At 40.6% G+C, this 27,508-nt stretch overlaps 1 protein-coding gene across 1 annotated transcript in view; it reads right to left on the bottom strand.

Moving 5' to 3' along the window:
- Positions 1-27,508, bottom strand: part of LOC307254859 (contactin-associated protein-like 4) — a gene marked incomplete at both ends in the record, with an annotated part of 85,471 nt that overhangs the window by 18,733 nt on the left and 39,230 nt on the right. The window contains 10 exons of the mRNA XM_080033394.1: positions 572-699; positions 4,384-4,546; positions 5,494-5,694; positions 5,877-5,996; positions 10,900-11,006; positions 14,991-15,150; positions 17,470-17,619; positions 19,164-19,431; positions 21,829-21,975; positions 22,725-22,900. Coding sequence (XP_079889520.1) covers positions 572-699; positions 4,384-4,546; positions 5,494-5,694; positions 5,877-5,996; positions 10,900-11,006; positions 14,991-15,150; positions 17,470-17,619; positions 19,164-19,431; positions 21,829-21,975; positions 22,725-22,900 — 1,620 coding nt within the window. The remainder of the gene's footprint in view (positions 1-571; positions 700-4,383; positions 4,547-5,493; positions 5,695-5,876; positions 5,997-10,899; positions 11,007-14,990; positions 15,151-17,469; positions 17,620-19,163; positions 19,432-21,828; positions 21,976-22,724; positions 22,901-27,508) is intronic.

Below are 27,508 nucleotides of genomic sequence, written 5' to 3'. Positions count from 1 at the left end.
AAACTTTTTTTTTCTTTTTTCAACAAAGCTTATTAAAAGAAATCTCCTTATTATGGCTTTATAATGAGGATCGTGGAGTAAACAAATGAACCAACTGTTTCGGCTAATTAGCTAAGAACAAAGGCTCAATGCTATCTCATTTAAAGCTGATTTATCTCTCAAGCCAAACTGCAGGCTGCAATTAGAGGCAATTAAAACACGTTAAAACATATTACTTACCACCAGTTCATTATATACCTCTTCATTATCATCTTCACGTTCCCTTCGAGTTGTTATTAAGGAGCATAAAGGGAGTCATATTTTAGCTGTCGGTCTGCTAATTAGCTAGCGTAATTAGCTGCAGCCTAATTTTCTAATTGAAAGTCAAGAGGAAAGTTGGATGAAGGGATTCCTTTTTGCTCAGTTCACTGGGCCTGTAGTTGTATAAAAAGCTGCATAGAATAACCCCCTGTATATGTATACTAAATATAATATAAGATTATATCCAAAGAGGCAACAGTAAATGTGGAGTAAAGGGTCACTATTGACACCAGCATTGGTTAACAACAACCAGCAACTGTTAGTGACTCACTGTCTCCATGGCACCGGAGGGGTCCCACCCTGTAGGCGGACTCGGACCCCGGACGCTGGATGTCTCCCAGCACCAGAGAGCGGACTGGGAGGGTCTCCTTATGGGTGAGCAGGCCAGAGTCATTAGCCCTGCAGGGAGAGGACGGGGAAATGAGATATAAAGATATGAAGGAGAAGGATAGGGAAGAGGAGAAAATGAAAGTCAAGAGGAAACAGGAGGATGACAAGAGAACAAGATCAAATTAATAAGAAGGAGATTCGGGAGAATGAAGTAGGAAAGGAAGAATGAGAAGAAGAAAACAAGGTGAGAGGAAGGAAGTGGTGAAAGAGAAAAGCCATGAATGAAATGAGGAGAAAGAAAATGAGAAACAGGACAAGCAAAGAAGAAGAAGAAGATTAAAGAGTAGGAGAAGAAAGAGATAGAATAAAAGGGTAAAAACAAATAGCAGTGGTGTATTACGAGATGTAGAAAAGGATAAGAACAAGAAGGAGAAAGGAAAGGGGAAAAAAGACAAAACAAGGTGGAGATGAGGAGGAGAAAGAAGTCCAGAAGTATAAAGATTAAGGAAATTGAAGGGTGAAAATGGAACAAAGTAGAAAAAGAGGGATCAATAGAAGGAGGAGAGGAGGAGGTGGATTAGAAAAAAGAAAAGGAGAGAATGAGAAGAGAAATGCACATAATGTAGCAGTGTGAAGCATTGAGCCCACCTCAACTAAAAAACTGAACTGTGTTAGAAAAAGTGGGACATCCTGTATTTAGGTTACTAGCCATCTGTTCGTCTGCAGTCGCGTGCTCTCTGAGGATACAGGTAAATGTTTAACCCCGTTTAATCTTTTTTTTTTACATTCAGCAGTCTCCGGTTCTCCCAAGGGTGAAAAATAAGCTACCGTCACTTAACCCCTAAAATAGAGCAATTCAATTGAATTCTAAACACCGAATCTATGAAACCTGTGATTCATCCCTATAACTTTGTGAAAAGGACCCTAAGATGATCTATGTATCCTGGTGGTTTACAGCCTCCAAGGAAATAACAACAAATTCCTCTGCACATTCACATTCCTCTGGCGTTTCCATTTTCCAACAGTTTCACAGCTTTTGTTGCTGTGAAATTAAGTAAAAGAAATTTAAGAAAAAAATCTAGGACTGTAGCCACACACACATCACTGGTGAATCTGATGAGTTATTGACGTTGAAGGAGAAAAATCTATAAGAATAGAGTAGGAGTCGCACAGATTTAGTAAGGGAGATAATCGAAAGAAGGACCTTCGGCTATGCAGACTGAGCAGGATTGGTTTACAATATGGGAAAATGGGTGTTACAGCAGAATTGGTCACAGGATTAGGGAAGGTGACCTAAATACAGAATTGCTTACAGCCTGGATAAAAGGATTTAAAGGATGGGATAAAACATGGGAGAGGATGTTGAAATATCTTGGTACTTGTCCTGGATGTCTCATGTTCTTTTTACGTGTGACTTAACTAAATCAGAAATACAGATTTCACTGAATCACTCCATTGAAGGGAAGCAAAAGGTGTCTTTTTAAAAATCCATCTTACACCCTTTATATCTAGGCCAAAATAGGCCAAGTATTGTTTTTATCAACTTTAAAATGGAGTCATATTGACATTTTTGTTAATTTTTCTATGGCACAAATGCAGTTTCACCAGTTTGTTCATAAGATTCAGCCTCTGTGTACCATGAATATCTCCACCAAATTGCAATGGTAACACATCACACAACACTGACCCACCAATAGTTTTGCTGCTAGCCTAGATAACAAATGTATCTTATCTATAATTAATTTGAATTTTAAATGTTTATTTCAATATAGACACAGAAATGACCCTATTTAATCAATCAATCAAACTTAATTATATAGCACTTTTCATACACAGTGAAGGCAACACAAAGTGCTACACAGAATAATGCTATTATTATGCTATTATACTGTACTATGTCTATGGAGACCTCACCTTTCCAACTGCCTGGCAATTGTTTGGTATGGATTGAAGATGTCCAATATGGTTTTAGTCAACAATTTAAACACCATTTAATAGTTTCTCACAGTGTAATTACAACCCAACAAGCAAAACTAACCATAGGTTTAAAAGGCTGTAAAAGCTGAATGGATGACAACTTAAACACGGCCTTTCTTGTTGTCCTTGCTAAATGATGGCCACATACCAAGGACAAATAGAAAGGAAAATAACACTCTGTGAGTTACCCTGATGCAGAAAATAATGTATTCTGTGTTGTCTTTCAGTATATCAGGACACCTTATCATGCAGTATTGCTTAACTAAAATTGAGAATAACAAAATCATATTCTAAAGTGCCCTACATTTTGATGAAGACCACTAAAGGTGCGAACACACAAGGCATTTTACACGCGTAAGATTTACGTGCGTAACGCAGCTAAAATGTTGCTTGATCATTTTGTGTCAAAAATGGTTATACGCGCGTAACGTGCCTAGTCTCCCTCCCGATATTGTATTTCCCTTATCAACCATGGCTGATCAGACCCGACACAACAGCGTGCATGTCCGCACAAAAACAACAACAACACGGCCAACAACTGTGCCAAAAGACAAACTGGACAGCACAAATAGCCTAGCATTAAAACAGCATTGCATATTCACGGCAGCTACATAACAAACACAGTTACAGCAGCATCGGTGCACGGCGGCACAACATAAAGGCAAGTAGCCAAAATTACCCTACCTGGCTGTGACAAGGGACCGTGGCTGGCGTAGATCAACACCGGTGCTTCGCTCTACTTGTCGTGAAAGTCCCGCGGACAGTCGTCATGTTTGGGTTCATAATATGAGGCGCTAGCCGCCCGTACACAACAGGGTGAGTTAACTAATGCTATACGGCGCTAACTTTGTTTATCGGCTAAAGCACAGCCGCACATTGAATTAACCAGGAAGTCCACTCTCCTGGTTTACTTTCCCCACGTGTTCTAACCCCGAGCGGCTTCATACAGCACCGGCCGCCCGCAATACATTTTTCTCCTCGGTGTCTCTCATCATCAGCCTCTGCTCTGTGTACAGTACACTGTTCTCCGACCCTGCCAATGTATGTGACGTCGCGGGTCAAGCTCAACGCTGATTGGCCAACGCGGCTAATCGTCTCGCGTAGGAGCAACAAAAGTTCAATTTTTTGAACTCCTCGCGTAGCTATACGCGCGTAATATATACGCACGTAATATATACGCGCGTAAACATGTTGCTTTAGCGCGAGTGAAAATGTTGCTTTAGCGCGAGTGACGCATTTACGTGCCATGTACGCGCGTAAGGGCCGTTTCAGACGGAACGCGTTTGTCGCCCCTGGCAATGCATTGTCAATGGAGAGGCAAGCGGGGAGAGAGAAGGCGCGGCATTCTGTCAGGCGACACGACAAGCGGGCGCACTCCCGTGGAACTGTTGCTTCCGTGCTCGTCGAACGCTTGCGCGCGCTCGTAGGGGCCGTTGGAAAAGTTGAGAACTGTTTATCTTTTTGTCGCGGCGGTTGAAAAATCACAATCGCGCTCGTCCGCCCGTCACTTCACACGGGGAGCGCAAAGTGAAGCCGCGGTGCCAGGCGACAACGCGAGCGGAATGTCGCCTACCGTCTGAAACGGCCTTTAACCAATGGTTCCCTATGGAAAAGGGGCGGGTTTCATACGCGTCTGTACGCGTGTAAAGTGCCTAGTGTGTTCGCACCTTAAGAGGGATATAACAGTGTTTTTGGAAAACTTTTGCAATTATTGAAGTAATTCTGTAGTGGCCTTAAACTAAAGATCACACAGGAACATAAGAAGAGTGTTCGTACCATTGGTCGTAGTCAGCGTCACAGTTGCAGTAGTGATTTGAATCCAGACAGTTGTCCTGGAGACCGCAGGCACACTGACGGCTGCCCGGCAACGCCCCGCCCCAGTGTGTCTGGACCTGACCTGGACCCGGACCTCCAACCCACCAGCTGAACGGAGAACCCTCTGAAACACACACACCACACAGACACACACACAGACACAGACACAGACACAGACACACACACTTAACAAACTATCCTTTTTCTTTGTAGGGAATAGGTATTTTGCAAAAAACAGAGAATGTTTTAATATACAGTAAATGAACAAACATGTAAGACAAGGATGACTGGAATCTACATTTTTGCTCCCAACACATTTTGTAGATGTACAGCACTAAACACCCATCTTTTTAGCAAAACCTCTCAACACTTGAACTTGTACAGCCTTGTTGCCCTGCCTCAACCCTTCTTCACTGCTGTTTACCTCTTTAAAACTGGACTGATATAGTGCAGCAACTCCATTAAGACATCCCTCCCTCACAGGTGTGCTGATAAGTGGAGCTTTGTAGTCAACATAGTGGTGCTTCACGGGTCAAAACAAGATGGGATGATTTATTCAGTGCAATCTGAAACTCAAGTATTCCATTTCCCCATGAGTGAAGGTAAGAAGATGTAAACATTAAGATGCGTCTCTGGCAATGGCACAAGTGAGTAAAATTGCAGCTTGTAAGAGTCAATTGTAAACATAATTCATTTTGTATTTCAGTCCTTTTTAAAAACAAAGAATAACAAATAGTACCCGGAAAGAAAATCAGCTACGGAAATGAAGTGTCACTGCTGATAAACTATGCATTTGTAGCAACTGAAGTGGAGTAGGGAGAGAAGGCCCAGAATAAATGAAATTGATGTTTTCATTAGTCACTAAATTTACTAAATCTGTGATTGACAACACGGTTTTATTTCACAACCTTTCTCTTCTGCCATTCCCGTTTGAACAACACCACACTTACATCTCACGTACACACCTTCAAACTGATTAACAATAACAAGACAACTTCAATATCTCACTTTTGCGCCAAAATATCCAGATAAAAACACCACAGAAAACATCTGTGAACTCAGGAGGCTCACCTGGTGTGTTGAGGAGGCGGGATCTCCTGCAGTGGTAGGACAGTTCCTGCTCACAGTGCTCTGATTGGCTGATGATGGCTGTCAACTGCTCCTCCTCAGATTCATAGTCGAAATGGGCCGAATGTTGGTTTCTCTCTTGGGATGAATGAACTCGGGTCAGCTCGGTGTCATTGTGCTGGATAACCATCCAGGCCCTGTCGTCTGGTGGCAGGACAACAAAGGAGAGATACAGAAAGAAAAAGCTTAATCAATCTTTTATGCCAAAAATCATTTAGATTACGATAAATCTGAAAAATTTAACAAAATACACTTTATTGATACGAAATGTGTGATGCTGTATGTTTCTGTGTGTGTGTGTGTGTGTGTGTGTGTGTGTGTCTTACCCGTCATGTTACAGTAGATGAGCTGGGGTTTGATTGGTCCACTGCCGTCCACGTCTATGTAATAATGTCCTGATGTGTTGCCTTTGTGTTTGTACGCCTCACAAGACTGTTCGTATGTCGCTGTGAAAGAAAATGCAAAAATAACATAACTATGGTCAGCTTTCGCATACGGAAGGGAAGGTAGGATAATAATAGACTGTTTTTTCTGTATTATCAAACATTACAATAACATAATTTATCAGAGGATTAAACGGTTGGAACTGGCGGAAAATACTCTTTGAAGAATCTCAAAGAATCTGAGCAGCGATAAGGAGTTTGCCTGGAGGAATTACCACCCATAACACATAACGGTGCAGCATGCATGAACATGGAGCATGATGGGTAGGAATATGCTCCCAATCAAAATCGGGGAGATTAAAACTACATTTTCTGAGAGACGTCACAATTTAAATTGATGAATCTCACATGGATTTTATTTTTGTTTTTATTGTGAATAACTATTATGAGTCTTTTTTATTTTAAGCACAGGGCTGAAATGGGGAGAGAGAGAGAGAGAGAGAAAGAGAAAGAGGGGAAAGACATGCAGTAGGGGAGAACGGGGTAATTTGTCACATGGGTTGGATGTCACATTCGTTATATCTCGCCACCAGAGCGCGCTAGCTCTGAAATGTTGATATAAAAAAGGTCCAGAATTGGGATCAGAGGTCACATACATAGACTTCCTTGGAGTTAGACTGCTGCATTTCAGGTGAGAGGATGTTTTGTGTTTTTCATGTCAAATTCAAAATATTTTGCTTCTCAGTATTTTTCTTCTAGGCTTTTACACAATGGGTTTATAACAACACACTTGTTACCCTCAGAAAGTGTGAAGGGTAAACTATAGTTTAGATTGTGGTTAGCAAGCTAAATAGTTGTCAGATGGTTGTTGGCCTTGATGCTAGCAAGAAATTCAAGTTGGGGTTGGTCGTCAAATTTTTTGGGGGGTTGGTTGTCACATGTTATCTCAAGGCTGCAGCCAGAAAAGGAACCCAATAACGAAAGAAATTGTCAAGCTGTATCCTCACTGACACCCCAGAGAAGGAAAGAATAGAGCAGGAAAAGGCAGCTAGCAAGCAAAAGAAAAAAGGGCAACAAAATCAAAACAACCCAGTGCATCCCAAACTAGACCAGCTGCCAAGGCTACAGAACGTTATGTAGGCCTATTTGTCAACTTGACAATGCAATTAAACATTCAAATTTGGTTCTGCCTCCTTGCCTTCTTTTTAAGATTTTTCCCATTAAGATTACATTGTGACAAACAACCCCATGGTGTGTGACAACCGACCCCTTGATGGGGTTGGTTGTCACAATGTGTCAGAGTGTCTTTGATGGTAAATTACTTCTTCCTTACAATAAGTTGGAAAAAAGAGAGACACACATTTCTAGCCAACACCTTAAGCTTCAATTTAATGTAGGAATGGCTATTGACAGATGTTTTGGTGATGAGCAATTCTCACTAGAGTAAAAAGTGTGCCTACTTACCCCGTTCTCCCCTAAATGAACCCAGGCCGGAGTCTAACCCAGATCCTCTGTGATAAGGAGTTTTGCCTTCATGGTACATGCTCTACCCATGAACAACCAGGGTGCCCCTATTTTCTTATCTTTATATTTGGCTTTTTATGCCTTCTTTCTTGTTTATTGATATTGTGTGATTTCACTTTTTTTATTGTTTGGTTGTTATTGTTCATCGTAGTAACTGCTCTGTGGAAGCTAATGGGAATCCAAATGAAGAATAAAAGAATAAAGATAACAAATTATAATCTTATAATAGAATCTTTTTATTTTCCATGCAACCAAGGTTGGTGTTATTCGTGGTAATATTGTAGGTATTTTGTTGTAAAACCAGAGCTCCAGTCTCATACGGATGGGGGGAGAGGGGGTGTGAGCGGAGAGAAGGAGTTGTGACAGTGATCAGTGTTGACATCAGATAATCAGCAGAGTGTGAAAGCTTATAGAGTTAATAAAGGACATGCATGAAAGTGACAGGATGCTACTAGTGATGTGACGATGCGTCAATAATTCGCCAATAATGCCAATGATGTTGTGGAATTCTGACACCGATCAAAGAACATGAATGCGTCTTCAGAACTCTGCCTGAACAAACACGTTATGCTTAAAATGTGTCAAGGCACAGAGCACTCAAAGATGTGGCTAAGTTTCACAAAAGAAGGACAAGCTTGATAGCATGGAAACCCAGACTGGCAGCTGGCAAACGTACATTTTCTCAGCTTACTGGTCCCAGACCCTACATCGTTCTAGATGTGGGTCTGTATTTCCAGGCTACAAGTTTATACTGATATGACCAAAAATTGGTCTCATTTTGGGTGAAGGTTCCCCATGTTGTATACACGTGTTTATTGTCTTCAAATATTTCCTGCCTGGATAAAAGCTTGAGAAATACTTTGACCCAAATAAAACAACGAACCCTGAAGTGAGCAGTGTGAGCAGCCTTATCCTGTGTCAATCACACACAGTAAGATTCAATCAGTGCTTGGCAGAGTAATAAAAGCTGAGATCTTTTTATTTTTTATTTTTTTATTAATCATTTGAATCACCTAACATACTGCAGGCGGTCTCACAGTTAAAAATCCATTTATCTAGGAAGAACAGTCTGCCCGAGGACTCACGTTCCCCTGTACGCATTGCTCTTCTTCCTGTGTCTTCACTTTGTTCGAGTCATCATTAAATTTTTTGGTTTCATCTTGAACTCTCTACCCCTTCTCTCCAATAATGACTTTATTCGGCTTGTTCCGAGTCTAACAAAGTCTCTCATTCTAGTTCAAATGTTCTGACCTACATTGAAATATAAAGACATGGTTAGAAAAAAAAGTCTCATATATTGCCGTGTGGTTGCTTTTGAGATTATATATAACAAACAGTGAGGGGATTGGTTCAGACACTCTTAAAAAAACTTGCCCATAAAACTTTTAAAGTTTGAGTCAGCGATTCTGGAGAATGCTTGTTGTCAAAATCATTTTTTGTACAAGGCATTAAACCAATAATCTACTACTCGTCAGTACTGTGTGTGTGTGTGCTGAGCCTAGGCAGTGTATTAACACTGCATTTGTGTTAAACGCACACACAGTATGGACAGGTAGCGGACCGTGAGGAGATATTCAATAATTTTTCATAAAAAGTGATTTTGACAGCATGCGTTCTCCAGAATCGCTGACTCCCCCTTTAACAAGGGTTCTTTCACCCAAGTTTAAACAGCTTTTTGTATTTCCGGCTACATGTTTCGTGCCTGTTCTAAAATGCCTCTTTTAACTCTAATCACTCCTAATGAACTACCTTCCAAGCAGAAGGAAGTTCACACCATTTGCTGTGAAGTTGTGCTTTATGTGTTCTGTTTCAAGTTGGAAGTAGGGTGATACTTGTGGCTGTCATCTACTGTGGGAAGTCTTACCTTTGTTCTTTCCTTTGCCTTTTCTAAGTGAATATAGTGACCCTTTTTCAGCGTAATGTATCAACTGCAAGGCTATTTTTGTTAAACAGAATTTGGTACAGACTTAAATCTCCCCAGGCCGAATAGTTGGGCATCACTTTGAGAAAAAAAGCTATCACTCAGCCATTTTTCAAGCTCATTTTGTAATAAAAGCATGTTTAATTCAATATGCAGTGACTGGTGCAGTTAGGAGGGAAATGTGTAACTTACGCTTTCAGAGTTGTGGTTTGTGTCTTTTATAAAACAGCAGATAAAAAGTAAAATAATGTCGTAATTTCAAAATTGACCAAATTAACCACACTATGGGTCAGTGCCACCAAGAATGGATTGTGCGCTAATAGGCGCGTGATTTGTAGGGAAATATTAACCCCAATTTGCCCAGTTTTTGCACCGTATCCACAAAATAATTTGCTCTATTTACATCCCGGCACTGACACACTAACAATAAGAAATTGCTTTTTTAATCGTTTATGGTCCCAAATGTCAGAAATCATAGGAATTTTAGCTACATGTCCTCGTTTTTCGATCGGTTCTTTGTCTGTTGTCAAAGTGGTACGGTTTGAGTAATGGGTGCCTTTGTCTCATCATGACCAATTGGAAACCAACCTCTGAAGTCACTTTACAGTCCTGGCTAGAGTTGAACGAACACACATATCCCACAAACATGCCCACACAGTCAATATGAACAAATAAACAAAGCAGAGCAGAGATGGTGAGCCACGTGCCGGTGTCGAAAAAAAAAACGTTCAGACTTTAAAATGAAATGCAAGCCTAATTTACTCAGCATAATAAAGTATGAGCAATCTGTTTTGTCTATTCCCGGCTGAACACGGCTAATTAAAGTTCTGAAACAAAAGTAAATTAAGTGTTGGGGGACGTGGGGTCTCACTTTCATTAAAGCAAATGCAATGAGGACATGTCTAGAATACTGCTTTAATCCTGTTCTCTATTGATCGAAGGCTTTATTTACAATTTGTTCAATGACCTCATCAACAACTCGGTTGTTATTAACTGTTTCACTGCAGACAACATCCTGACAAAGCGAGTGCACACTACATGTCCAGCAATGGTGCTTTCATAGGGGAGTCAGCGATTCTTCTTTTCCATTGCTTGTTTTCAAAATCACTTATGGTCAAGATAAGTGAATATCTCCTATATTGCTACCCGTCTGTATTGTGTGTCTGCTGAAAAATAATCCAGTGTTTATACACAGCCTAGGCTCTGGAAATGGTCATGTTGCTAGCTAAAGTGACCCCCCTTTGTTTACATACTGTATGTAGTTTACAGCCTGGGTTAGGTTAGGTTTCAGCATACGCACAGTACGGACAGGTAGCGTATCGTGAAGAGATAATCACTGATTTAGACAAAAAGTGATTTGGACCAGAAATCATGTGGTGTTTATTCACATACTACTTTAATTTGACTAGAACCTGTCCCTGCTGTCTAATGACACTTCTATACCAACCTCTATATTCACTATTATATTCTATACTTCAATCATTCTAAAGACCTGCAGATGCCCTGTTGCTGGTTGCTTACAGCTGTGGCAGGTGGCTCCTCTGTAGCCGCTGTTGGAGCAGTTACAGTGGAAGGTGTTCCAGGACTGAGTGCATCTTCCTCCGTGTTCACAGTGACTGGGGGAGCACCTAAGAGACAGACAGACAGACAGACAGAGAAGGAGAGAGAGAAAACAACAGGCCTATTGTCTGTTAAAAGTTCACTGAAAAGTTCCTCAAGGATGTCGGTAAGAAGAGAAACAACAGGCCTTCGGCACACCTGACTGCTCTCATAAGGTGTGTAGGAGGGACTGAACAAAAGAAGTTTGAAAATAAAAATCAGTCTTTTAAAAGAACATTTCATGAGTCTTTATGTTCATGTCAAGTAACTGGTTTGAAACGTCCCTCTGTTAGTCATTTTAAATGACGTTGCATCAGCCAGAGACGAAACCTTTAAACTCCCGACCAACCTGCCTCTCAAAGAACAAGGTCAGAATGTATCATTTATTTTTCTTATTGCCTTTGGTCCTTGAAAGAAAATCCTTTTTTCCCCCCCAGAATTGTAACCACATTTCTCTATTTAATCTCCAATCTATTGAGTTGTTTCTTAGAAGCACCGGACGAATGGCGAATTCCAATTGTGCAAATATGACACATAGTTTGTTCAAGGGTCTCATTTATAATCTTTTCTGTTGGTGAAACCTTCCATCCTTAAACAATAAATCATAAAACGTTATAATAAATCTCTTCAACATTCAGTTCCATTTCAAGATCACTAATCATTTTGATTTCCCTATTAAACCTAACTTCCTCCATAAATGATTGGAGGCCAAGCAGACATAGAAATACCACAATTTAACAGCAGACTACTTCATCTCCCATGCAGGCACCAGAATGAAAACCCAGATAAAACATTTGAGTTTCATTGTAAGAGCAGAGCAGACAAAAGGAGCAGTGAAGAAAAATGTCTGAGCACGCAGAACAACTACTTTGTCCCGTCTCCCACTGCACTCTGCAAAAGTTTGGAAATGTTAACTTTTTCTTGGCAAGAGCCTTATGTGGTGACAGTAGGCAGCACTTTTCCAGCAGTGTTGTTTGGGTTTTCTGTCATTGTCTCTACATGCAGTTTTTCTGTTTGCATCATACTTGCCGATTGCAGCCTCAAACGGGAACCAAGAGAGGGAGAATTAAAGAGAGATTACGAAACAAAAGCCTGGGTCATAACACTAAATCTATCATACATCTTTTCATGGATAAAAGTATTTTGAGTTTTGCAAACACTTTGTCCATTATACATCTCTGGAGGGCTCCTAGCTTGACTAAACATTTGCCATTTGCAACATGACAGCGTACCGCACTGAAGCTCAGATCACAAGACCGCTGGATTAATGAAGCAGAGAGAGAGAGAGAGACTTTGTAGCTTATGTAAAACATTCTGGTGCAGTGTGACAGTGTCCTATAGCGTAGCTTGGATCACAGGGCTTGCATTCATTCTCCATGGTTTCTATTACTGCCTCTGGTCAAAGCAACGCAACACAGAAACTCCCCAAGAATGCACACCACAACTGGACAGCTAGACTGGGATGTTAATGAATGGCCTACAAGCACTTAAAATAACGGCAGTCCTTTGAACAGCAGGGAGAAAGACTGCTCTGCCACACACACACACAAACACACACACACACACACACACACACACACACACACACACACACACACACACACACACACACACACACACACACACACACACACACACACACACTTTGGGAATTACACAGTGAGTCATCAGGTTAGGATGTGTCTGGTTACATAAAGACAGAACAAAAAAAAGGGTGGACCTACCTGGTGACCCATGTTCTTTTTATTTGTGGATTTGTTTGTGTGTTTTGACAAGGCGTATTATTAAACTGTCATGAATGTGACAGAAGCAAGGATGTCACGATTACTGCCTTCTGACAGCTTCATCTATCTCTTTTCAAAACATACACACTCACGCAAACATACACTCACACAGTGAGAAGGGAGGTCACAGTGTGAGGGAGTAGTACCTTCAGAAAACATCAACGCCTTGGAAAAGACAGTCTGTCCTAAAGGTGTCAGTATCCTTCTAAAAAGATTGTTTGTGATTGTCAAACATCTGAAACCCACTTTCAGATGTTAGGGCTGTGTCCGACAATTTTTGGAAACTGAAAAATCCAACAATAACTCAAAAACTCTGAAATCCATGATTCTCCCCTTTTGTCTCTATGATGTCAGACTGTTCACCCTGCCTTTGAGCATGTCCATTAGTATTCATTGCATTGGCATGTAATAATTGGTAGCAGGGCCTTATGCCTAGCACCAACCGTCCCTAATTGTAGCTTTTCCATTTTCTGCTATTCTATTAAGTATATTCTCTCCACAACAACCAAAGAAGGTCCTCCTTCCTATTTTCAGTTTTGATAATCACCTTAACTGAGCAAGGAGATACAATATATTTGCCTCTCAGTGGTAATGAATCCACTTAGCAACACATACATTAAGTCTTTCAGTGTATCCCCAGTAATGCATTTTGTTGAAGCCGGTGTGTAAAGTGTCCCAGAATGAGAGGTTTGAAGTAATAAATGGCTGTTGGCGCTCAATTCCGCATAACTCCTGTGCCTCTGGGAGGGATCTCTCAACATGATCTTCGTCATTCTGTGTTCTGTTGTAAAAAGCCCAAGTCAGTAGACTGTATATTTTGACATCATAATGTAAATGACTGGCCATCAAAAGCAATATGGTATTCACGTTTCATTCTCCTCACCACGTTAGTAGCGAATGTGTATCCCTAAATCCAATCCGTCTGTCTATCTGAGTGCACTTTCAAATCGTTATGAAACCTGAATTTGTATGCTGTGTGTGCCATGTCCCATTACGAAGCATACGCAAATACATCTATGTTGCATGAATGGGCTAAAAAGATACAAATATGCCCGCAAAAGCAGTAAACTCTGAAATGAGACAGTCCAGACTGCACGCTGCAGCGCTCTCCAAGGTCCTGATCGTGCAGTTAGTCGGGAGCACTGGAGCTGTCCAAGGTATTGGCTTCTGTTTCACACTAGCAGCCACTGGGACCTTACAGCCAATGAGTGCTGTGTCTAATATTGATTTAATTGGTCCGGTTGGTTGAATGTTCCCTGTGCTAGTTTTTTTCTGGTTGCTGAGTATTGAGTATTCTTCCCTATTTATCTCAGTGTTTCACAAACAGCACAGTAAAAGATTAAGGCTGACACTATTCTATATTTTAGATATTATCAATGCATCCCATAATAAGACAAAAACTAATTATTGTATTCGTCCATCTGGTTCTCAGTCACAAGCCCTATCTGTAATATTAAAAAAGGAACTCTTTCTAGAAGCATCATTGACCTAATACTTCAATGTTTAAAAAAGTAAATTGTGTATTTATTGGAAAGTAGTTTCGGCTGCAGATTCGGTGCAATGGTGAGTATTACGGCATTAGCGCGGTGTATGTGAGATTTACTCACAAAATAAACCACGGGGTTCATTGTAATGTAAATGGATTTTGGACAACAATGGAGTTCTATTGCAGAGAGGAGCTATCTCAGGCTGTGGATACATTTACAACACCATAGACTGTTTGTTTGTTTGTTTTAATAGGATTTGCAGACAATCGGAAAAAAATTGATTATACGCAGACTTATTAATTAAATAATTTTTCCTTTGACTAAAGGTTAATAGTTGGCTGAGTGATAATGAGGCAATTGTCTAGTGAATTAAAAAATACTTTTTGATTGTAGTGTTTTTTGTGTGGACAGCAAATTAAATGTAATTTCCTTCTGCGTAATTAGGTAGCATGTTAATAGGAGAAACCCTGACTGTACAATATATTCATAACACACTTTTCAAACATGTGGCCTAAACTCACTTTCTCATAATCAGCTAATATCTCCTCGCGAACCCTACCTGCACTTAAAAAAGCTGGTGTTAATATGTAGTCTAGACTCTGTAACCTGCTATGTAAACAAAGGGGGCCCACCGTAGCTAGCAGCATGCCCGTTAACTGTGTATAAGGCTAGGCTGTGTATAACCACTGGATTTTTTTTGTGCAAAGAGAGCGCGTACAGGTTGCAGAAATGGCAGACTCACCTATCAACGATGCCACACATATCAATCTGTAGGTGGCTGTAGTTTCCCAGCAGCCTTTCTTGCACCTTGATCACATCAACATGTTGGTTATCCAGCGCCAGCAGACGCATGCAGCCCTGGAACACTTTGAAGGGGTTCGTGCACTCTTCACCGTGGCAACCTGATGAGCACACACACACACTCAATCAATCAATCAATCAATCAATCGTGAGGCTACAGCTTTGTGTTTGTTTTAATGTTGTTTTCTTAGTAGGATCATCAATACACAGGGAATTGAGTTCATTTAAATTGACAGATTCCCCACAAACCGTGTCTCCATAACTTATGATGATTACGTTTTCATGACTGATTGAAGCATAAAAATACATGGAGGAAAAACAAGACCTAGCTCATATGAAATGCACCATTAACTGAGATTTACCTTTATGTCATCTGAATATAAACCAGTATGTTATAACTCACGTAAATATCAGTTGCAAGTAACATCCATCAAGGAAAAAAATAAAAATAAAAATAGCTCCGGCAGAGCACAAATATCACTTCACACTGGAGTGTCAGAATATAGCTCTATTGTCATAATAAAACTGCATGAATGCACTTGTGAGTGGCACATTTTGTTATCTGTATTAATGAGGCTACAAGGAACCTTACATTTTTGTTGATTCAAGCGGCACCCTTGACAAAAGCGGTAATACTTTTATGACACCTTAAAATTAAGCAACAATCAAGATCGGCATATACTAATTGTAGCCTATAGCGTATTATTATATGCATCTGTGTTGTAGAGTTTGCTGAAACACCAACCCTGGTCGGAGATGCTCTTGGTAATAACAGTCAGTGTATATGTCTAACTTCATCCCTTCATGTGGGAAGTTATGGATGTCAACTTTAATATAAAGTTTAAACTTGACGTGAGATACTATGGGGGGTTAAAACTCCAATTGATGTGCATTAGAAGTGATAAGGATTTATTGTTGAATCCCAGTGTGAAATCCTTCCTAACTGCCAGGCTGTGAAGTATGCTGAATATTTCCCCACTCAATACGCGAGTTGAGAACTGATGCCAACAATGTCACTCGTGTCACAGGATGATATATATATAACACTGTCATATATATATTGAATGCGATTGTCCTCCAGGTTATAATTCACAGCATTAGCTAATAATTTACTCTTGTGATGTTAAAAAGCATCACTATTCAGCTCTGTAGATTAATTCTCTCTATGAAGGCTGCACGTAGCTGCTGTTTGGTTCCTCTCAAGGGAAAAACACGCTTCTGTTGCTGCTGTTTCCCTTACTAGAGATGCATTTCAAAACTTAATGTGAGCAAAAGGTTTATTATTCCACGACCGCTGCAGAATCTAATATCATTCGAGTCAGTTTTAGGTTCAAAAGTGCTTCTGTTCTCCACTTCATGAAGTGGTTCTCTGTTTACCCTCAGTTGCATTTGGCAAATGCAGACCTTGTATAAAACTACTCCTTGCCAAAGCATGTGCATGGACTCCACGTCTCACCTGTCAGTAATTAAAGCTTGAGGTTGATCCTAGATGTACCATTCTGTGGCCAAATCCAGCCTTAGCACTGCTGCTGCAGGCACTGCATTGTTCTGAATACAGACAGCCCATCAGGCATGCAGACCTCCACACCTTCCAGCAATGGAGAATGAGTCACTGTTTAGGGACAATTTGAATTTTAGGAAGCTCAGAAGATGATTGAATATGATTTTGTTGTGATTTTTTTCCCCCTCTGTTTTTCTTCCAATGGGGGACATTTGATTAAATCTGGGGTTACTACACATTCATAACCTTCAATTTACTTTGATGATTACAAAAATAGCTGTACATCTGTATCAGAGTCAGACTCTCCTTCTTCTTAACAGACAATGAGATGTGCATATTGGGTCGATGAATGTATCTACAGCCGTTATATGTGTGAGAGTGTACCAGAGTATGTATGTGTAGACACTTCAGAGAGAGAACAGATACAAGTGCTGCAGAGAAACGAGACATAATAGCTTGAGAAAAAGCAAAAAGGGAAGGTGATTGGAGAGAGACCAAAGGAGATGTAACCGACATTCATTAATGTGAAAAAGTTACGCACTGTAGCTTTCAAAGGAAATTAGGAAAGAAAAAAAAGGAGATGAGAAAGATTATTTGAAGGAAGAAATGTGAGCGGAAAGAGGAGGAGGCAGTGGAGAGGAGAGGCTTTATGACTTGATCCCTCTCTGGGTGGCACTAAACCTCCAACAGAGAGGGGGAGATGATAATCACTACTCGCGTACCTCCATGAATTTTAACCAGTTCTAAACATCCATATCAGCAGTTCTTTTTAACATCACTCACACCAAAGTACTAGAGGTGACATATTTGCCAAGTGATTGCTTGTAGTAAAATATACACAACTTTTGGCAGCTGTGGCTACAACTTCTTTTTAACTGCTGACATAAAAACAGCATATGCATAGGGCTTGTATTCTTACCACCAAAGAAGAGTTGAGTGTGTGTGTTGAGAGGAAGTGGGATGCTGGTGTGAGCTGTGGCTCCTTCGTCTGTGTCCACTGTGATGCTCAGATGGTCCAGTCTGGAGTTCAGCTCCACAGAATGCCACTGACCGTCGTTCAGACCTGAGCCTTTATGCAAACACACACACATTAACTTAATGTGAGACACTGCAGGTGAATATGGTACAATTTTTAAACTTCTACTGTAGATATCATCATGAAACTTTGCCAGTAGATTACTTACATTAAAAAAATAGGTTTTTGTATAACAATTATTTCAGAAATGTTTCAATAAATATGTGAATCCGGCAATGTTTAACTTTAACAAATTTGCAAACATCTAAATGCAGAATTGAATCTTTATTCAACTCTTTACAACATATTAGTTTTTGGAGTTTTGACAGGACAGCATTTTGGCAATGACCTTCGGACTAGTGCTAAGAAGAATGTTTATGGAAAGTTTAGTTGATGTCAGTGCTTTAGAAGTTGAGATTTTTTGTTCAGAGTATTGAAAAAAACGAATGTTTGAGATAATGGCCGTTAAAGATGGCTGTAAAGGATAAATATATAGACGCAAACAGACAAGGTTAAATAAAATAAACACATCAATGTACATTTTGGAGCTTTTATTTATACTAGTAAAAAGAAAACAAGTTATGGAAACAAAATAGCCAATAATCTCGTTGTGTCTCGCATTAAACCGTTTTATAGTTAGTTCACATTTGATGACTGAATTTTTATGTTCTTTGCTGTCAGGGTTTGGCTGCAAATCATTATGCAAATTTTAGTTCCTAAAATGTAATGAAGGTGTTTATGCTGTAAAGAGCTGTTATTATGGGATATAGTTGAGTGTTATTTATAGTATAATAATGAGCAGGCAAGTCTGGAGAAATATGAAATCTCCAGATTTTAATGAGCCAGACTCAACACTTTAATTGAACAGAAAAAAAACCCTCAAAGTTCTCTTATTAGATGTTACTGGAGCCTCCAACCAAATCTAATTGTCTTCAACTGCAGAGGGAGTTTGACAGGGTTTACAACCTTTCTCTGTAGATGACCACCTGTAATCATGTGATTGAACTTCCATAACTAAAGAAAACTGTGACATGCGCTAAAAAAGACTCAAATCAGCAAGTAAACGGACCATAAGACTACTGTTTCTAAGGTCAAGAAATGGCTTTAATGCTAAAAATGTTGTAGGCTTTCTGTAGAAAAATTCTTAAAGCCCCTGTTAATCCAAATCCAAAAGAACCCTTATCTGCCCGAACGTTCTATAAAAACAATGACAATAGCCATGGAGACAGTTTGATATGGCCACACCCTTACATTCCTGTCAAATGGTCAATCTAGCCAGTAAAACAAAGCAGTTTTATTCACAAAGTTTTCTTATATTTATAAAGTTATTTTCAAATCAGATTTTTGTCAAAGCTTATCGAGACACTCAACTTTGATATCATGTATTGCTTTTAAGTATTTAGGCTATTTATAGTTTGCTAGTAAAGTTTGTTTTTGTGCTTGAATACAACAGATTTGCTGGTGTTTGTATGTCTGTAGAAAAAATGTAAGCCATGAGAACACGTTATGACATCTCTTGTTATAGAACTAAACAACACAGTCAGTCAATGACACAAAAATGTAAAACTCTGCAAAAAAAAATCAGTATATTGTCCGACCTGCACTGAGCTCCAGCAGGGTCCTTCCATCTTTATTGATCTGTAGGCGGAGTCTGGCTTCGCTGAGGTACAGCCACACCGAGCCCTCCTGCTGTGGGAGGTCAAAGGTCAAGAGAAGCCCCGCATTGTTCCACGTCCGGAACTGCATCGCCACGTTGACAACCCCTGACGACCACGATGCCAGGCCCGGCAACTGTAGGAAGCTCTGGGAATTGGTGAATGTCATGGCGACTGAAACTGGCTCAGCACAGGAAAAGGTCACATTGCCCTTAGAAATGAAAGGGGGGAAGAGAGAGAGAGAGAGAGAGAGAGAGAGAGAGAGAGAGAGAGAGAGAGAGAGAGAGAGAGAGAGAGAGAGAGGATAGGGAGAGAGAGAGAAATGATTATGAAAGAGATAATAAAAACATGAATATTCATAGATTGCGGAGGCTGACGCGCTTTGACTGGATGTCACAGAGGTCTCATCAGCAGCGCTCTGAAAAAGGACACCTGTATTACCATATTGATATTAGCTGAGCGGCTAAAATCAGATATAGTAAACATGAGGCATCAGGGTCACACTGCGTTTGCAACCACTTTCACTATGTGTCGGACATTTTTCTAATCTCGGCATGGCATTGGGAAATAATGCAGTGGGTTAAACTGGTCTCGGAATAGAATAATTGTTTTCAGAAACGTTACAATTAAATTGAAAGTTATTTAAAAAAAAATGAAAATCTCTCATAGAGCACACTGATCCCCATTATCATGAAAACATAAACATTCATATCAAATGGAGAGTCAGCGATTCTGGGGAATTCTTGTTGTCAAAACAGTTTTTTTTGTCAAAATCTGTGAATTACGATACGCTACATGTGCGCTGAAAAAAAATCAGAATCGCTAACTCCACTTTTAAATAAACCTTTCTGTGATGACTAACATGCATGAGCTAGTGATAGTTTATGTCTCTCTCTGCTCTCCGTCTCCCTCTTTCCTCTTTCCTCATTCCTCCACCTCCTTCCCTTCCTCCCCGATTCTTTTCTCTTCTTCTCTACTTTGTTGCTCTGGGCTCCGTAACAGTGATGGCATTGGTGATGATAATGGAGGAGATAATGATGATGCTTACGGCATATGATGGTGATGAAGGGTATAAAGATAAAGAGGACCATGATGAAAATAATGATAAGAACAACGATAATCCTGACAGTGACCATTAGCATTGTGGTGACATTGATGCAGAAAATGGGGAGAGGAGAAAACGGTGGGAGAGCAAATAAAGTCTATAACAAAGAAAAAGTATCCAATTCTAAAGTTTCTGATTGTTGCAGCATTGCAATAGCTTGAAATACGCTTGAAACCAACCACCCACCCACCACATACACATAGACCAACGTTTCAAATAAGGGCTGTTGCAGAGTTGAAAGACATTTGGTCTTTATGTAGAAAATGACATTGTTAAATTGCTATAGATGCAACATATATATAATTTTTTTTTTTTTTTTTTTTTTAACCTTTATTTATACAGGTAAATCCCATTGAGACCGGAGACTCTTTTACAAGGGAGACCTGTTTTCCTTTCCCACGTTACCATTCACACACACATTCATACACCGATAGCAGGCTAACTATTGACATTCACACGAGGCAAGGTGGGTGAAGTGTCTTGCCCAAGGACACAACAACCATGACACAGGTGGCAGGGCGGGGATCGAACCTCCAACCCTTTGATCATCAGCCGACCCGCTCTACCAACTGAGCCACAGCCGCCCCCAACAATGGAATACATACAAAGTTATTGTGAACAATGCATATACATTAAATGTGTGTTATAGTTACACCTCAAAACCCCAGGCAACATACAGTAGATACAATATTCCTCGGTAAACAGTTGTAAAAAAATAATACATTGCCTGCTTTATTGACTCGACACTGAGCCAAAATCCAAATTTTAATTGATCCAAGCTGCTGTGTGCTGTGAGCTGTAACTAAACCGCTCCAGGCAGGAATTTTTAAGGTTGCTGATGTTTTGTTTCTCATGGCGTCTTGGGATCAGTATTTGACTTTTCTCTTTTCATACTCACAGACAAAAGCTGACTCAAGGCATGACCTTTGACTTTATGTCGATGAAGCAATATCTTGCAATTTTACTCACTATTGTACCGATGATGTCAATGAAATGTAATATAATGTAGTGATCAAACAAGGAATGATTGACACTCATTTAAGAGCTGGAGGTGCTCCTCTTACAGCCAGTAGGCCTACTATTATATATGACACAAGTAATTGAAGTGATTATCCTATTCCCCAACATATCTCAAAAACATGCTTTTGAGAAACTGGAGAATCTCATCCTATGACAAACATCCAAAAAATATCATAATGTTCATAGCTTTAAGTAGGTCCTGTTTTGCTACAAAGGGTCAGATTTTGTAGATTTTGAAAAGTAAGGGACTTCATTTATTGATCTGATTTTACAGGTGGAGTCAGCGATTCTAGAGAACACTTGTTGTAAAAATCCCTTTGTGATTAAATCAGTGAATATCTCCTCACTATAAGCTACCTTTACATACTGTGTCCCCGTAAACTAAAATGCATCCACAGTCACCAGATTTGTCCTGACGATCGCTGAGCTGAATACCATTTATCCAGAATGATGTTCCAAAGCTGCTGAAAGACAATGACTTACCACCACAAGGACCTGGTGGTTGCTCTTCTTAGCCAGGTCTATCAGGTTGACATCGTTGTAGAGAAGGTTTTCCAGGCAGCCGTGGAAGTTCCTGTTGGAGAGGACGGGTTTCTGCAGTCCGTGGCTCTGAACAGCTCCCAGGCTTAGCTGCACAAGGAATCAGCTCACGTTATAAAAACTAATGTCTAAGCAACTATACAGCCCCATGCAAGCTTCACTGGTTTTGTCATGTAAAGGGCATGTTGGCCTTGGTCTGCTTGTATTTAGACAGTGGGATTTTTTGTTGTTGTTGAAATTAACAGAAAATTCCTCAATGCAGCCTTTACAGATTGTTTGTGTGTTATTTTGTTGGGTTTTGCACATAGACGACCAATGTTCTGCTTTGGCTGTCTTGAGTCTTGTGTTTGGATTATTTAATGGTTAAGGAAGTAATTAAAATATAAGTAACGTGCCTCTGAGCCAATCAGTGAGACTACAATGAGACACTTCAGACCAGTAAACAAACTGCAGGCACCTAGGGAAATTAATCGTGTCTTTTTACACCATAATAATCCAGCGCTTCTTCACAAGGTAAGCCTTCTGTGATCTCGCATGGATTTTAGACCTTCGGCTATTTGTCCAGGTTTTTTCTTAGCAGTAGAATCAACAACTGAAACTGTACTGAGAAATACAGAGAGCTATGTAGAGCTGATAGGCTTAATCAATATGTTTCAACTAGTGTGGCGATGGCTTGAACGTAACCAACATTCATTTCTATGAAAAAGTGACCATAGCTTTTAATAGCATGACTACAAGCTTTCTCCAGCCAGCTGAGAAGTCCTAGAAACATTAGACCGTAACCTGTTTTAGTGCTTGTGCTCCTTCATGTACCAACATTTCAGCCAGTTTCCTCTCACCTGGTGAATGTCCCAGTGGCTGAGCTCGGTCGGTATGTGAACCTGACGAGCGTTTTTATCCACAGTGAGGTTGAGGTGAGTGCTGAGGCGCTCCAGCTTTACGCGGTGCCAGTGCTGATCATCTAGCAGACTTCCCAGAGAAATAAGAAGCTGACCGCCAGTGTTTGAACTCACACCTGCAAAACAGAATGGTGAGGATGTAAAAAAAAAACAAAAAAAACAATCAATGGTGTTTTCCTGACTCTGCATTCTATAGTGTGAAGCTAGTACAGGAATCCTCTTATGTGCACTACCTGCTGAGGAACTTTGATTTTTTTTTTCTTTCTTCCTCCATAATGCATTTTTAACAAGGTCAAACACAAACAGAAATACATCTTGTTTCTGTCAGGAGGAAAACCTAAAAGGGAAGTTCATGCTGGTTCAATCAAAAACAAGAAGTCGAGGAAATGTTGCAGCATCAATGAATTATTTCCAACTTTGTTTCAAATGCGGGTCGAAGAGGTCATTACTGCGTACAGTACATACAGTATCTGTATACTGGCAGAGAGGAGGACACACCACAATAAACGATGATGCCGCAAAATGACAACAGGACATGGTTAATGGCAGACCAAACACCAGCAGGTCCAAATTGGTGGATTCATTTCTGCATCCCGTAACGTGTAGGAATAGAAAATAGTTTCTGTTGACGGAAGGTGCTACAAAAGAAGGAGTAAGATACACAGGGTTGTTATTCATGAAGACATTTTGTTTCTAGACATGAGTCCTAGATCGACACTCATTTTAATGTTTCATGTTTCTGTCTAAATCAACTTAGGCTAGCTTGTTTTGAAGGTCGGTATTCATTTTGATTTGTAGCAACCACATGGACTATTCTAAAACAGTGTATAAGGGCCACTATGAAACAAAAAAGGAGCCTTGGATCGGAGGTATTTATCTTATCTTAACTAAGATGTTCAACATTAAAGCTGGAGAGAATATTTGAATTTTCTGAGAGAAAAAACTGGACAACATTTTTTTAGTGCAGGAACACATCTTTTTATTTTCAATGGTTTGATCAACTTAAATTGATCTTCAAATTAAAGACGTGGAGTTTTCCTGCTATGGATGACCTAATTAAACACTACACTGTTGCCGTTTTTCTCTGAGAATATCTATCTAAAACATGAACTAAGCATGGCTCGTTCCTACTTTCCGTATTCTGAGCCAAGCTTACCACCTCCAGGCTCCAGCCCCATGCTTAACACACACAGATATGAGAGTTAATAATACCAGCACACTATTCCATGCGTGACCATTTAGCGTGGTGGCATATTTGGTTACAGCATACATTAGTGGAAATAGAGCGGGAGCGATCAATACAAGCAGTCTGACGGCAAACAATAATAGAAACACTTAACTTTCAGCCCTGAAACTCTCCCTTTCTTACTCCCTGCCAGTCTTAATCCTCTTCCAACCGCCTCTCTCAGCCTCTTTGCCACTATGCCTAGGAGGACGGTGTGAGGTAATAACTGGCTTCATTCATCCAAACTGAATGGACTAATATTGAATGTTCCTGTCTTTAAGATGAGGAGACTGCGCTGAACACTACTTTCTCACTTTCCTACTGTCTACTGTTACAGACAGCTCCCTGGGGCAATATCACCTTATCATAGTCTCTCTGCTATTCCATTATGGCTCTTTGCTCCAGCTCCAAATCTGTTTATGAGGGAGGACAATAACTGCTCTTACCAGGAGACAGACTTTTACCACGTCGTAATTGAAATAAAACTTGGTTGTAAAAAAAAATAAAGTACTTTGTCTTAAACAATTCTCAGCTTGTTGGGTGTATTGAGTTTATTAAGATAAAATAAACTGGGACATTTACATCTCATTTCTTCTGAATGTGGATTCCTGTGTGTAACGTTATTTTGAGATACAAACTGTATTGCTGCTGCCCTCAATGGGAATTAGCAAGGGTTTTGTGTGTCACAATAAGAGTCCCGAGGCCATCTTAGCAGTTTTAGGCTCCACTTAAAATATACAGAGGCTGCTGACTGAACCTCCTATGAGGCTGTTTACAATAGAAACTCCTGGAGGCTCGCTGTAAATCAATGTAGAAAAAAGTGGGGTCGAGTAAGTAGGTGCAGCCAGTAATCAGCACGATTCATTGTCTTCTACTTTCTCAGCCAACTGGCACGCTACATCCGGAAAGATTAATCTCTTTTCAACACTGCTCTGCCTATCCTTCCTCTGGGCGGCTCTGGCTGTAGCTTTGAGATCATGCAGATGCTTTGTCACGGTAAAAACAAATCTGAAAGATTCCGTGTTGCATCGCTATGTTTACAAAAACTCAGCCAGCAAACAGAAACCAACCACAGCATCCTTATGACTGAGGATGAAGAGAAGATACAGGCTTTGGTTTGCCCTGCACGCCTCCTTGCTAGCCCGGTGAGCCCAGCACTATCTTGCGCGAGCTTCACATTCGTCTCTCTCCTGCAGTTCAATCTGGCATTTCTCCAATCTCTGTGGGGAAGAGCCCGGCCCTGTCAGTTAGTGGAAGGCAGCCCCTGATTGGTTTTTGAAGCTGTTGAAATAAACATGGATCAACGAATAAGATTGTGAGATGTGGCAGGTCTCACGAGGCTAAATTGACGATTACACGAACCAATCAGAAGCTTTCTTCTGCTTTAAGGCACGAACATTATAACCTGATTGGTCCGGTCATTTTTTTGACCAGGCTCCTCCCCATGGAGATTGGAGAAATGCCAGACTGAACTGGTGGAGAGAAACAAATGAAAAGCTTGCACGAGATCAGGCTGGTCTCGCCAGGCTGGCTACCTCCATGATGCCATGCTAATGTTGTCAGCAATAGTTAATGCCATTCGTCCAGAACGTGCTGAAGCATGACCCACCAGCCCGCAGGGTATTTGCTCTTGTGTATTACAGCTTCCCAGTGACAGTCCAGAATTGAAGTGAATTATGTAGCAGTGGGCTGCATTATAGCAAAGTGACATTTTGATAAATGTAAAGCAGAGAGGAAATAAGATGGTTTTGGATAGCCAACATAAATCTTGATGAGCCGGCCAATTTATTCCAACTGCTTGGATAGCCACGCGGGGAAAGATTCAGTGTCCCACTGTTGTATTTATTTGTTTGTTTGAGTAGTTGCCTATTGGTCTGTCTGCATGTCTGTCTGTCCTTCTGTTCTCATTTACCATTAATGTATGCTAATGGTTGTAACACTGTGTCTAACCATAACACATCTGCTATGGCTGAGCTCTTTATGGTAGTGCGTTTGTATGCCAAACATATCCCCGATGCCCAATGTTAGCCGACATTAGCCATCTTTAGCTGTTGTGTGTCTCAGCCAGCTTGTTTTCCCTCATGATGGGACATGCATCACTGCTAAAGAGAGGCCCGGGACAGACGGGATCAGGTTTTGCCAAATGGGGGAGATAAGTATGAAGAGCCTGGGAGAGAATTATAGCTCACAGTCTCTCTGTGGGGCTATGGAGATGGAGTGAATGTATGTCTTCAAGTTTTATCTGTTGCTCTCCTAGTTTGAGCGTCTCCTCTCTTCTCTCCAGCCAAGAGAAGGAGCATTCTGTGGCTCGGGGAGGACGCTCCAAAGCTATTGATCTAAATTACACTGTCTGCCGACTGCAAACTCCTGGGAGTGTGAGTGTGTATGTGTATGTGTATGTGTGTGTGTGTGTGTGTGTGTGTGTGTGTGTGTGTGTGTGTGTGTGTGTGTGTGTGTGTGTGTGTGTGTGTGTGTGTGTGTGTGTGTGTGTGTGAGATGAGGAGCAGGGAGGAGAGGATAGGAGAGAAAGACAGAGAGCATGCAATTGAAAAAGGCAAATAATCGCCCCTGAAAAAAAAAATCTAGCAGGGCCAGAATTGGGTCGACATATGAGAGAGGCTGTGATAAATAACAATGGAGAGACAGCAAAATAGAAAAGGAAAAAGAGAAGGAGGGTGTGTGTGTGTGTGTGTGTGTGTGTGTGTGTGTGTGTGTGTGTGTGAGAGAGAGAGAGACCAAGAGAGCCAGAGAAAGAAACATGCAGTGACAGCGCTCTGATTGAGGCAGAGGATGTTTTTTTTTTCTTTCTTTCTTTTTTTTCCCCTGTATTGGCTGCATCACCGGATTATCCTAGCTCAATCTTATCTCTGCTCCATTACAACAACGGGCAGTGTTTATTGTTCATTCCAGGCTATGCAGCGTTCTTGGAGCTGTTTGTTGACAATCAGCGCAGGTCTAGTAGCAGGGAGATGTGGCAGGCGTCAGGGAAGCTCATGTCACACTTGATGGCTTTCGCAGACCGTCACTCACCTCTCGACCAGTTGACAGATAGACAATACCAGCAGGGAATTAACTATCGTCCACCCTGTCCTGTCTAAAGAGAATTGGACAATATGCTGTTTCTGTGGTAGACATGTCGAGATGGAGTGGCAGAGGGAGGATGGAGGATGGAAGGAAGCAGAGACAGGCTAAAGCTTTGGCTCAATACAGCAAATCTCTGTCCATTTGCTAGTAAGAAAAATACCAATGTAAACCCAGTATGTTAAGCAAGTGCATGCCTCTATGGTAAAATAATGAACACTGTTTCTGTCATTTATTGTTATGCCGTTTCCCATGGAATCTCTATTTATCTGTCATTTCTAATGTCAACTAACAAGAAAGTCATAATTCCCCCCCAAAATACCAAAAACCAAACAAGAGATTCTGTTCAAGCAGTGAGGAAAACTTGTTCCATCTAGAATAAGTATCATCGAAGTAGAGAGTATAATCATTACATACA

Source organism: Ammodytes marinus, assembly GCF_949987685.1.
Source record: "Ammodytes marinus genome assembly, chromosome: 8".
NCBI lineage: Eukaryota > Metazoa > Chordata > Actinopteri > Uranoscopiformes > Ammodytidae > Ammodytes > Ammodytes marinus.
The sequence above is the reverse complement of the archived record's forward strand: the minus strand, read 5'-3'. Positions and strand labels throughout refer to the sequence as shown.